At 37.4% G+C, this 13221-nt stretch overlaps 1 protein-coding gene across 1 annotated transcript in view; it reads right to left on the bottom strand.

The window, feature by feature from the left end:
* Window positions 1–13221, bottom strand: part of LOC126336941 (G protein-coupled receptor kinase 1) — a 1003538-nt gene that overhangs the window by 16372 nt on the left and 973945 nt on the right. Inside the window, exons 13-15 of the mRNA XM_050001122.1 lie at window positions 7938–8100; window positions 4624–4792; window positions 4153–4397 (exon numbers count right to left, since the gene is read on the bottom strand). Of these exons, the coding sequence (XP_049857079.1) occupies window positions 4153–4397; window positions 4624–4792; window positions 7938–8100 (577 nt within the window). The remainder of the gene's footprint in view (window positions 1–4152; window positions 4398–4623; window positions 4793–7937; window positions 8101–13221) is intronic.

Below are 13221 nucleotides of genomic sequence, written 5' to 3'. Positions count from 1 at the left end.
CCAGTCTCTGGACTGAAGACCAAAACAAACACAACAACAACAACAACATTTATTTTGTATAGTTAATCTTCTGGGAATTTTCACTGTTAAAATTGCATTTTCAATTAGTATTACTATTACTGAATATTGAAATATTTACAAAATATAAAAAAAAAAAAACTGTACAATATGAATGAACTACTTTTGTTAACATTACAATTACTATCTTTGATACGATATATTTCGTGGAATTGTAGTATTGTGTTGAGCATGTTCAAATTGTCTTATATTCTAAACCTCATGTCAACTCAAAATTATTCCCAGAAAGAACTTAACTTTGTGTTCTGTCTTACGGCAGGTCTTGTCATGGGGGAAGCCTCGTCAGAGAGGTCCAACGCATGAGTGTTTAGGGAAGTTCTCAGAAAAGATTATTAATAAAATGTGTTAAACTGAAACAAATAACCTGCGACACCTCATTTAATAAAATACATAGCAAAACTTTGCATCCTGAAATCATTTCTGCGAGCAGGGTTATTCTCCTATAAAGCCTGTGCCAACAATAAAAATGAGCTACAGGTTCAAGTCCTAGTCTGGCATATATCTGCACTTTTCCAGGAAGTAACAAAAATTATTACTAATAGACAACTAACATAAGATACATAAAACAACATTTTTAAGAATTTCAACTTAAATTTATGATCAATCTAATCAGCCTCTCTTATTTATTCTCAAGATAATGAGAAAAGATGGCATGAACAAAATCACGGGAGATACTTGTGAGGCATGTTACCTAAAAATTCCATTACTAACACACAGTTTTAAAAAAATAGTAAGATCAACTGGATGGAGAGTTCCTTTAGATCTCTTGGGCACACCCTGCACGCAATCAGATACCTGGTGATAGGTATTTGGTTGTAGTGCACTCCTGAGACATTTAGTGGCACTCTACAGTTCTCAACTCTATGGTGCAGTCCAGCAAGATGCAGCCTACCTTGTCAGAGAATCTTCAAAGTCTCTGATTTAAGTCTCTGATTAAAGCACAGAACCAGAGAGCCCTGATCAATTCCGAGGAATGTACTGCAGATTGAAAGCTTCATTAAAATTCCAGGAACAAAGATGGTCTTCTCAAACTTGTCCTCCATTTATCAATTATTTACCTTGGAGCTGAGGCAACAGACATCTTTTGTGCACCACAATCTGCAATTGGCTGCATCCCATTCCATCAATGGCCCCCAGAACAGCTTCTTAAACATGTTGAATGAGGCCTCATAGCATAAACACTCTGTGAATAGTCTGATACATAGGATCATTGTTTACCATTTTTTGAACTGCTGATGGTTACCAGAAACGCATTTACTTTCTCCTGACATGGAGCACGGTAGGGTCCACTAGAGATGAAGCTTCATACTGTTGCACTGGCCCTTTTTCAATTTCAGGTCCAGACTGCACCCCAAAGCTGGTGGTAAGGGGGATGAATTTAGTGCTGTCAGTCCTCCCTGGTCTCTGGCTAATCTGTACAGGACCATTACATCTATTCCTAGCTTGCCATTCACAATCTAGTAGTCAAATAGTGAAAAGTCCCATATTTTCTGATGAATTGATGATATCCACAGAATGGGATAGTACTTGAGGTGTCTTGGTATCTGTCCCTGATTCATGACTATCAGTAGTCTGTCCAACACAGCAATTCACAGCAGCTTCCAATCAGTTGACAGGAGTCAGGGTAGTTTCCATCTGCTTGGAAACAGCAGCTAACTTATTCCACGAAGTTTTGGGATTGTTGCCAGATAACATTGTCTTCTTGAGTATTTTGCACTGGAAATTGCTAGTTCACATTACTACCTTTGCACAAAAAAATTGGCATGAAAACCCATGCGCAAAGGCAGCTCCTACATGAGCGACCTCTGTCAAGATTTCCGTCTTCAAATATTGCTCCATCTATGAGATGCAGGAGCATGCTTAATGTGATACTATTTGTGCACACACTCTGTCAGAACATGCACCCATTGAGTTAAAATTGAGATGACAAAATTAACAGAATTAAATGTCACTAGATATTTCATTGGTCATAAAATGTTTTCTTTCTAAAGAAATTAAAGAAATCACCAAGTCCCACATATTATCCAATTGAAAGCCACCATCACAATTAGGAAGATCTTATGTGATTCCTTAATAATTAAATCCCAGAATGATCTTGTTGAGGCCAAGATTCCCCTAGGCAGAATGATCCATGGAATGTCCTGTGGAGACACAATGCTCAGCTATGGCTGACTTACTTGGCTGCAAAAGGTGAGTGTGGCAAACATGTTCATCCTATCTTTCATGCACTGTGTGCATTGTCTGACTAATGTAGGCTTTGCCACACTGGCAAGGTATCCTGTTGATTCCAGCCTTCCATCCCAGATCGTCCTTTGCCAAACAAAAAGAAGTACAAGTCTTTGTGGACGAGCAGATTAGACATGATGTTTATTTAAGATTCGTCTGTCTAATTCCAACAAAATATCACCAACGTATGTGAGGAATGCCCTGAACTTGAACCGCTCCTTCTCCTCTTCATCTTGTGGGTTGTCAGTTCCTTCTTTTTTAAAGCTGTGCTGATCTGATGTGCAGAATATCCATTATATTTTAACACTGTTGCAGGTGTTCCAGCTCCTTTGCAAGGCTGTCTCCATCAGACAGTTTCTTAATCGAGCTTAGGCATACAGACTTATGTTCAAATCTGAATATGTGAGGGTGCTTTGAAAAGTTCTTGGAATTGAATAGAAAAAAAGTACTTACATCACTGAAACTTATTTTTATTTGTTAATGTAGTCTCCTTGTAGATTAATGCACTTGGTCCACCGATGTTCCAGTGCCTTGATCCCATTTCAAAAATAAATTTCCTGCAGGCCTGCAAAGTGGTTGTCAACTCCAGCCATCAGTTCTTCATTTGAACTGAATCTTCACCCACCAAAAAAAAATTTCAGTTTTGGGATGCGATGGAAGTCTGATGGAGCCATATCAGGTGAATAAGGTGGGTATGGCAACAGTTCATACCTTAGTAATTTTGCCATGGCGACAGCACATATGTGCGGTCACGAACTGTCTTGATGAAAAATGACTTTCTGCCTTGCTAAATCTGGCCTTTTTTCATGTATCTTTTGTCGCAATTTGTACAGGAAGTAAGCACAGTATTCTCCAGTAATTGTTTGTCTAGTGGGGAGATAATCCTCAAACAGAATCCCCTTTGCATACCAGAACACTGATGCCATGACCTTTCCCACCAAAGCAATTGTCTTTGCTTTCTTTAGTGGTGGAGAATCACCTGTATCCATTATTTTGACTGTTGTTTTGTCTCTGGGGTATAGTATTGCACTGAAGTTTCATCAGTGGTCACAAAACGGCACAAAAAATTTTGTTCGTTTCTCCTAAAACTGGCCAAACATTGTTCCAATATGTCTGTTCTCATGCGTTTTTGATCCAGAGTGAGTCGAGGCACCCATCTTGCAGATAATTTTTTTCATTTCTAATTCTTCAATTAAAATGTGATATACCCTTTTAGATGACATCCGGCCAGTGTGAGCATTTTCACGCATTTTCAATCGGCGATCCTCCACGACCATTTTGTGCACTTTTGTAATGATTTCTGGAGTAGTGACACATCTCAGCCAACCACTGCGCAGATCATCATCTAAGCTCTCCCAACCAAATTTAAATTCATTTGTCCACTTGGAAACAGTTGTATATGAAAGAGGAGAGTCCCCCAATGTTTTCTGGAAATCAGCATAAATAGCCTTTGCTTTCATACATTCCTTTATGAAGTACTTAATCACTGGTCGAATCTTGATTTTTCCGATCTTCACAAATCACAAACACGACAACAACAACAGTCATGTCACTGCCACAGCTCTCTTCCATGATAACTGACATGGCACATGTTTACAGGCAACAGTGAACAACTCGTTGCACTAGCGCTGACCTCTCGTGGTGATTCAAAGAACTTTTCAAACCACTCCCATAGCTTTCATTATCACAGTTACCATACTTAATGATATATATAATTCATCAGTTTCCACAACCACAACTGAATCTAACACTGTATGTTAAAGAGGTATGAGACTCACAAATACTTAGTATTATCATGTGAAAATTATTGCTACTAGCAAGTGACATCAAATGAAGTTACCATCTTACCGGATTAGTGAGGACAATTTTTCCATCTCTAGTCCGTACCACAATACACTGTTCATTTTTCACATGAACTAAGTCAGCACTAACATCTTCTATTTGATCCATAAAAACAAGCTCAGGCTTTGTACTTCCAGATTCTGGATGAAGCTCCAACCTATTTGGATAGAGTTTGGCATAACGAGTTTGCCATGCTGATGCAAAAGGTCCTCCCAGTTTCTTTATGTATCCATGCAGAATGCAGTCAGATTCTGAAATATTTGAAAGCAAACATCAATGAGCCAAAGAAAACAATTTTTAAGTAAGGATCAATGTGTTTATAAAAGCACAGTGTGTGAATGGAACATTGTTTATTCACACACTTCTTATGTCCCAAGTTTCCCTGTACTTGCTATCAACAGCTGCATTGAACAGAAAACTATGTCTTATTTATCTGAGGCTAATAGATGTCCCATTTATCTCAGGCTAAAAGTTTACCTTTTTCATCGGTGTCAAACTTAAGTTTTTGTTTTGCTTTCTTTTTCTGTTCCATCTTATCTGCTTCGGCATTGATTGTCTCAAAAACTGTTTCTGCAACTTCAGCTTGCCATCGTTCTGAGATTACTAAAGGAAAGTTTTTGTAGAGATCCTGGTCTGCCTCCGTGAGCTTTCATTGGAAAGAAAACAAGCATAAATGTATGAGCACAAGATTTTATTGAGTCTTTTATTACACTGTTCCTAATATAATTTAAAATTTCAAAGCATCACTACAATAATCTTATTTGATAAAGTACATAACCAGACTTTCAAATTTACCAGAAACAAAATGGACAGTCAGAAGTCTTGTTACTAGACAAGTATCACTAGAAATATCTATTCAAGTTTTCAGAACTGTTAGTTCCTTCCCCATGGCCAAAGAGGGGTAGGTTGTAGAGGGTTGGAAAAAAGGTGCAGATCACTCCTCTCAAGTCAAGATGGAAGCAACTGTTGTGAGGATGGCTGGGGAAAGATTAGGAGGACAAAGATAACATACTGATAAGTGCTGTGCTGGCTTCACTCCAGGTATGATAGAATGACAGACAGAAGTAAACATGGAATAACAGGAAGAAAGTTCAGAAACAAACAGTGCATGTAAGGCTTGCAAAGAAATCAATATGAGAAACAGGGAGAGAGAAAAAAGGGGAAAAGAGAGAGGGGCACTATCAAAAAGAAAAAGTAAAAGAGTATATTAATAAATACTACAAGGCTCAGAACTTAAATAAATAATACAAGGGGACACACACACACACACACACACACACACACACACACACACACACACACACACACAGAGAGAGAGAGAGAGAGAGAGAGAGAGAGAGAGAGAGAGAGAGAGAGAGAGAGAGAGAGAGCGGGGGGGGGGGGGGGGGGAGAGATGGGGAGGAGGGGAGAGGGGGGGAGGAGGCGGGGGTGGGAGAGGTTTTTAACTGATGCTAAGTCCAGTAACATTCATCCCTGGGCATGGAAGTAAAAGTTCAAAATGCTAGGACAGTTGTTTCTACTTTTATGTGTTACTGTCAGTACTTAGAACTTCGGATCTTGAGGATTAGTTCTGAGCTGCCATTCTGCCTCCCTTTCGAGACATTTAATTGACATTTCAGTGACATTTATTACTATTTATGTTTTCAGCATATAGCAGAACATAATACGTATTATTATACATTACATTACAGTTACAAGACAGTACCATTAATGGAAAAAAAACAGAAAAATAGAGAGTGAATATCTTACATACACAGAGTGCTCAGAAACAGTCTGAAAAGCTTGTAATGGTGTTGCAGGGTACACTGTACTGAGAAATGACTGTTAAGAAATGAATTCAGTGCATTGTGACATTTCCAAATTAATTAGCATTGAAGTTAGCCAATCAAGCCATGGTACCAAATTCATGCAGCCCACAAGATACAATTATCATCAGTTGTTCCAATAGCATAGACGATGGTGCACAAGGCTGCTGTCTTTGCCTCAGACTTGATCCTTACTACCAGCCCATGTCCAATTTCTGTACCACTCTCTTGTTTGGTTTTAAGAAACAACACTACATCTAGTGGGCTGCTTGAAATTGCACATGCAATGGCCTGGCTAGCTAACTTCAGTGCTAATTAACTTTGAAATGGCACAACATATCTAATTTATTCTTAACAATTATTTCTCAGCACAATCTACCCTTAAACATCCTTGCAAGCTTTTCAGATTGTTTCTGACCCTCCTGTAGAGTTTAAGGGCAGAACATTTCCAATTTTAAATTTAATTTCTAAATGCTGCCAGTAGCATCTTGGGTCATTGTCAAGAAGTCTTTTGTATTGTCTGTATACAATGTTAAAATACATTCCTGCACAATGTGATGGGCGGTCTGAAGCATATTACTACAACTGCAATATAGTTAGGCACTTATTCCACTTCGGAAAAAAAAAATCCTTTTATACTGTGTGATTTGTGCAGATTCCATTGTCTTCGATGTATGAGGAGCCAAATCGAAGCCTACTGATTTAATGCCAGTTTTTAACTTCATTTGTATTCTCATTTATGGCAACTGTTAAATTCTTCACCAGGATATTCTACAGCAGATTTCATTGCTGATGTCTGTATTTGAGACATTCACGTGTGGCAGTTTGGATATAGTCATGAATGAGAAGCTTCAGGTAGTCCAGAATCTTCCTGCCTTCTGTTGATCTCTATTATTCCTGGTGCTAATTTACACTATAGCATTAGACAAGTATGATCAATAAGTGAAGGATCTGTCAAGTATGAGACCCAAACAATTTTGAATAGGGTTGAATTTTACAGAACTTGCATTAAAATAGAGATGCAATTGACAGTTGGCCTGTCTGTTGTTGATAATGAAGTATGTGCATTCTATCTCATTAGGGCTGGGCTTGATTCAACACTGCCTGTAGTACTGCCACAAAACAGAGATAGTATGTCAATATTCTTTCAGTTGCCTGTACCAATTTTGTGGGATACAATGGTTGGACTAACTGCTGTCAGTATATTTGGGTATAAGCTTTGGTTCTTTCTGACTTCCTGATTTACAAGCCTGGAATGCATTTTGTCCTCAGGAGATCTGGCCAAGATGACGATTTGTCCTGAAGCTTCATTTACCGTCATTACTTCTTTTCTTTTCTAAGTTGTTGGATGTGTCCCAAGCTTCTTTAGTAAGGTACAAGCTTTCCTATTGGAGTACTTGAAATCAAGAGTGTTTTTAATTTTCCTTGAGCCAGATTTATGATTTAAAGCACTTCATTCCCAATATCACTTTTTCCACTTCTGAAAAACTTTCATTTATGAGGCTGAGGATCAAGACAGAGTTAGCTAATGTTAGTCTTTCCTTCAGTATAGTCTTACATTCACAAAAATTGTAAGAAATAAGTCCTAATGAGCATCTCATAAACTATTAAAATAATTAAAATAAATAAATTCTGTGATAATACCAGCTCTATTCATAATTCAAACTATTAAATTAAATTGATATATGGATCTGGTGACCTGTCCTTTCAGCACTCCTCATCTCAAACCCTTGTCATGGGGGAGGGGAAAAGAGAGGGGGGGAGGGGAGGGAGAGGGAGGGAGGGAGGGAGGGAGGGAGGGAGAGAGAGAGAGAGAGAGAGAGAGAGAGAGAGAGAGAGAGAGATGCAGTAGCTCATAAATAGATTCTATCATCTAAAATACCAGATCAGATTCTTTCCCATTAAGACTGGAAACATTTATACAGCTTTGTTATTACATATAAATTTTGCAAGAAACAGAAATGGAAAGAAGAAATTAACAAAAACCTTTATTCCTTTTGTATCCTCTTCATCAAAGGAGCCAATATCAAAAGCATCAGCTGCATTCACCTCACCCCTTGGAGGGATGAGTGGTGGTGTATACTTCTGCAGGTACACCTGCTGCCAGTCCAGGCCAGCAAAGAAGGGATGCTCTTTCACTTCATCAGCTCTGTTGCAAAAGATACCACCAATCGTCAATTTAAAATTCGTAGTTTCACAAGTACTGTAGGTCTAACTATGAATTTGCAAACAAAAATGTGAGGGATTCATAACAGTCTACAATTATTTCCACAGCAATGATTTTATTTAATTTTTCAAACATTTTCATCTGCCAGTTAATACTGGGAATTTTAATGTATCGATGCCAATATTAACACTTACACTAGCCACAAATATTTATTCATAATGTAAACTGACTGGCAGAATTTACAAGAAAGGCACAGCAGGTGGTATTTGTGTATAAGTATGGAATTATACTGACATTTCACTCAGGATCCACAGCTAAAGCTATGATTTGATGAAAGTTGCCGCCCCTCGTACCTCACCTATCATTCAACAACATCTTTGCCTCTGTACTTCTGCCTCGACTGACATCTCTGCCCAACCTCTTTGCATTTACACATGTCTGTCTGTGTCTGTATATGTGCAGATGGATATGTGTGTGGGTGCAAGTGTATACCTGTCCTTTTTCCCCCCCTAAGGTAAGCCTTTCCACTCCCGGAATTGGAATGACTCCTTACCCTCTCCCTTAAAACCCACATCCTTTCGTCTTTCCCTCTCCTCCCCTCTTTCTTGATTAAGCAACCATGGGTTGCGAAAGCTTGAATACTTGTGTGTGTGTTTGTGTGTTTTTTATTAAATTGTGTCTATCAACATACCAGTGCTTTCTCGTTTGGTAAGTTAAAGCATCTTTGTTTTTTATATATATTTTTCCCACGTGGAATGTTTCCCTGTATTATGTTCATATCATTAAATTGCATAAATAGTTGGACATACCAACCACTATTTTGCAATGCCTATTTTCCCTCATATGATTCATTGTTTTGTAAAAGGAATCTACTCTTTATGAAAGAAACACAAAAACCCACAACCGCTACACAATATTAATAATGCATCTGGCTACAAGGACAATGTTTGTGTACATGTATGTATCTGTAGTGTATAGCTCTGATGCAGGATTTATCTGAAAGCTAGCAGTGTACTCAGAAGGGAATGGTCCAATCCGACATGTCTAAATGCAGCCTGAAATTTTTATGCAAGTAGAATACAACAAAAGAAATGCACTGCAAGTTTTTTTTTAAAAACTGATGAAGTTACTCATTTTTGTCACATGAAAGCCACTCATGACAGTGGTGTGTACAGCCCTTCCTGCCTAGTGCATGATCAGCCATGACAAGAGATCATAGCACTGGTAGTGCTAATATTCAGAGTGACAGAAACAAATTTCAAACAGTTAAAACATAGAAAAAATGCCACGTGTCAGTAATGTAGATGAAGTTTGTATGGACAGCTACACTGTTGTGTATGTAATTCTTACAAAGGTGAGTAGCAGAGGAAAACAAATGAAGGCAGAATTTGATGTCGCATTAAAGATGTCATCCACCAATTGTGGCTTTAATTTCTTGGCGTGAAACATGTCTTACAGATATGTCATTTTATAACAATTCCCGTTGTACAGTTCTTACAACAGTTTTTAAATAATGCATATATTAGTAACAATGATACAGCTCCCTGCTTATACTCCATAGTCATCACATTAAAGTGAAATGTTATTTGAATGATGAAAACAGACATTTTCCTTACACCAAGCACACCTCATGAAATGAAAATTAATGCTTTCAGGCATGTCACAGTAATCATTAGTTTTATTTAGATAGAATTGCAGTAGAGTAAAAAATAGTCTTGGCTATTGCTCTGTTTATTGTACTGTATACTGAGCATACTTAAAGCAATTCGTAAAACGTGCCACTGTGAACTTACAATGCGCAAATGACTGAAATTTAAGAATACTGTTCTCCTGACAAACCTCAGATGACACAGAGCTATCAGAATTTATACTAGCAGACACTTTCCTTAAAAATACTTTCCACTATTGAAAATAATCTTTACTAAGAGTCACACTGGTTGTTTTGGGGGAATGTGAATTATACCAACAGTCGTTTCACCATCTTCCGAAAGACCAAGGTATTAGTAAGTCCAGACCAAGAGTCCAAGAAATCAATGAATTAATTTCTGCAACTTGTTAGAAACTGTTTCAAATGAAATGTTAAAATTCTTTTCTGTCGAATTTTTCTGGATTTTGATATGCTGATAATAAGATTATTACCACAAAACAGTTTTTTATTTTATTTTTAGACTTAATATGCTTTGAGGTCTCTGAAGATGCGTATAAAGCTGCAGAAACAGTGATCATTGTCATTGTTGTATATAAATGTGTCATAGTATTAATTGATTGCACAACAGACTTGTTTTTTTTTCATCAAAATGATAAAGTGCGATTTGATCACAGTTCTTTCTCGAAATCTGACTGATAGGCATTAGACACGGCAGATCTGGAGATAATAGCAAGCTTCATGTTTATGTTGGCTATGAATTAAAGACATCTCCTCTACACCTTCACTTGAAGTAAACATTGTTGTTTTACGACTTCCTATAGTGTATGATTTCTTGAATCTGCCATACTGTACAGTAAATCTATTAGACGGTTTCTCTTCAACAGTTTTGTGAGTTTTATTCTGGCACATATTTATTACTTTGTGTAAGTCTTTCTTTCATTTATACAGTTCACAGTCAGATTTTATGAGGCAAAGCCGGGTTTGAACACTGCTTAACATTAAGTGTTAAACAGAGTTAATGTTAACACAATTTTATCTCCATTGTTAAAACTTATACTACCACAAAAACAACTGATAATTATTGTGGATATTAAATAAGTTGTGAATTTGAGTGAGCAATAACTGGACAATTGTTTTAGAGGAGATATCAATGGAAACTGAAAATCACTTTACAAATTATGATTGCACTGAGTCTTGTTATCTGTTCACCAGTGTGTCATTAACCAAGCATATGTGCTGCCTACCATGTTGAGCATGCACAGTCTATTACAGTTCCGGTAGGGGTACACATAGCTCCCACCTGGCAAGCTACAAATTTGGCAATTTTCAACACTTTTAGAAAAAATATTTTTTGTGCATCTTAGCAGCTAAAATTTTCACTTGGTCTTTCCTTTGGTGTATTCTTCGTATGTAAAAAATTTCAGGGCTTGTTTCGACATATCGTACTGGATGATTCCCTTATTGGTCTTGTTTATATGCCTGTTGATGAGTCAGCACATAAACTGTTCGGTGACTTGTTACCTTTACTCCTTAAATTATTTATACGAAAATCAGTCTTTCTGATACAGATGATCTGCATTCTTTATAAAGATGCTTCTTTCGTATATTTCCCTATAATGATAATCTAATCAATGAAATATGCAAAGACAACCTTCTTCCAATATCTTCTGCAAACAAAAACGAACAGCTTTTTCCTTTTCCACACAACATGAGCCCTTTCCTCTCCATAGCAACTAATGCAATATCTTACCCTCAATTAAAAAAAAAAAAGGTTGTTATTAAATTCACACAACGTAAAGCTTATAAAACATATGCATATTATTAGCAGAAGAAAAATGCTCCTGTCAGAGTACAAAAATGTGAATATGTTCCTCTTCAAAATATTCTGCCTCAATATATATTCTGCTTTCATCACCAAAAAATTTAGCATTCAAACATATTTGTGTGCTTTTAACACAGAACATTCTAAATCCATTTACCCTGTCTCTCTTCACAGTTAAGACTTCATACTAAGCACCTCCCTGTCACTGCCACTGTCTATGTATGTCTCTGTCTCACTGTCTCCTTTTTCACGCATTGAGTTACTGTATATCTCACTGCCACTTGCATTGTCCCATTATCTTATATCTTGCCCCCCCCCCCCCTCCCCCCATAAACACACAAACACACACACACACACACACACACACACACACACACACACACACACTTGACCATAGCTTGGCAGCTCAAAAATTCTAGCTTAGTTTTCCATCTATACACATGTGTTTAAAATTTCAGTCCAAGATGTGTCTCTCATATACCTACACATTAAAGTTTGCCAGTCTGGGAGGGTATAAACCCCTAGCATACGAATGGTCTCCACTCATCTGTATTTTTTATTTCCACTGTCTGCTCTCTCTTTTGCTCCCACTGCTTCTATCTTCACCCATCTCTCTTTCTCTTTTACTACCACAGTTTCTCATTGACAGTCAATATCTCCTCTCTCTTTGGCTCCCACTACTGTTGTCTTCATCCATCCATCTTTCTCTTTCTCTGCTATTTTCCCTCTCCCATCATGATTGTCTTTTCTCTTTCTCACCTAATGGTGTTGTCTGCTCTCTCTTCCGCCATCATTGCCTCTTCTACTCCCTTCCAGTAAAAAACAGTGTGAATATGTTTGCATGATAAAATTTTTGGTGAGGAAGGTAGAACAAGGATTGAGGCAGCCAGTTCCTAAATTTTCTGTTATAGTCTTTTAAAGAGGCACATATTTGCCTTTTTTGTACTTCAACAGGAGCATTGTTCAGCTGTTCCCTTCTTTTCCCTGCTGCAGCATGGTGTGCTGCATATATAAAACAAACTCTGTACCCAGTAAAGTTTTGCCTGTTGATTTACATACTTTGGCACATTTATATACTTTGACATATACAAACAACAAATAAATATACATAATATAAGTTTAGCACAAAATCGTTGGCTTTACAATTGTTCTGGATACTTTGCTCTTTAATGAATTTGCAGTCTTTCCAGTTTTACATATTCTTTAGCAGTCATTTAAGTTCTTTTCAGGCATTTTAAGAACCATTTTAACAATTTTTTGTCACTGCAGTATCACTTAGGTCATATTTGTATAGAAGTGAAGTGTACATTATGCAGAAACAGAATGTCACAAATTTTATTAGCGAAAAAGAGCTGACTAAAAACATAGTTTGCTGACCACAGGATCCTTGCAATGACCTTAGAATCCTCGTCATGTGTTCACTAGGTCTATTAAGACCCCGTTTGCACCTCAGACTGGGTACTGTGTGCTTATCTTAAGTGCAAAAGTATGGTAATTTTGAACTTCTGGATCTCAGTGGTGGATAATGATACTGAAAAACTTTTGGAGTTCATGAGAATATCATCTTGTGAACATATGGTAAAAACTTTGACACACTACCATGAAAAAAGAAAATAAATGGCCATCCACACAA

Source organism: Schistocerca gregaria, chromosome 1 (assembly GCF_023897955.1).
Source record: "Schistocerca gregaria isolate iqSchGreg1 chromosome 1, iqSchGreg1.2, whole genome shotgun sequence".
Classification (NCBI taxonomy): domain Eukaryota; kingdom Metazoa; phylum Arthropoda; class Insecta; order Orthoptera; family Acrididae; genus Schistocerca; species Schistocerca gregaria.
This window is presented reverse-complemented; position numbering and strand designations above follow the sequence as displayed.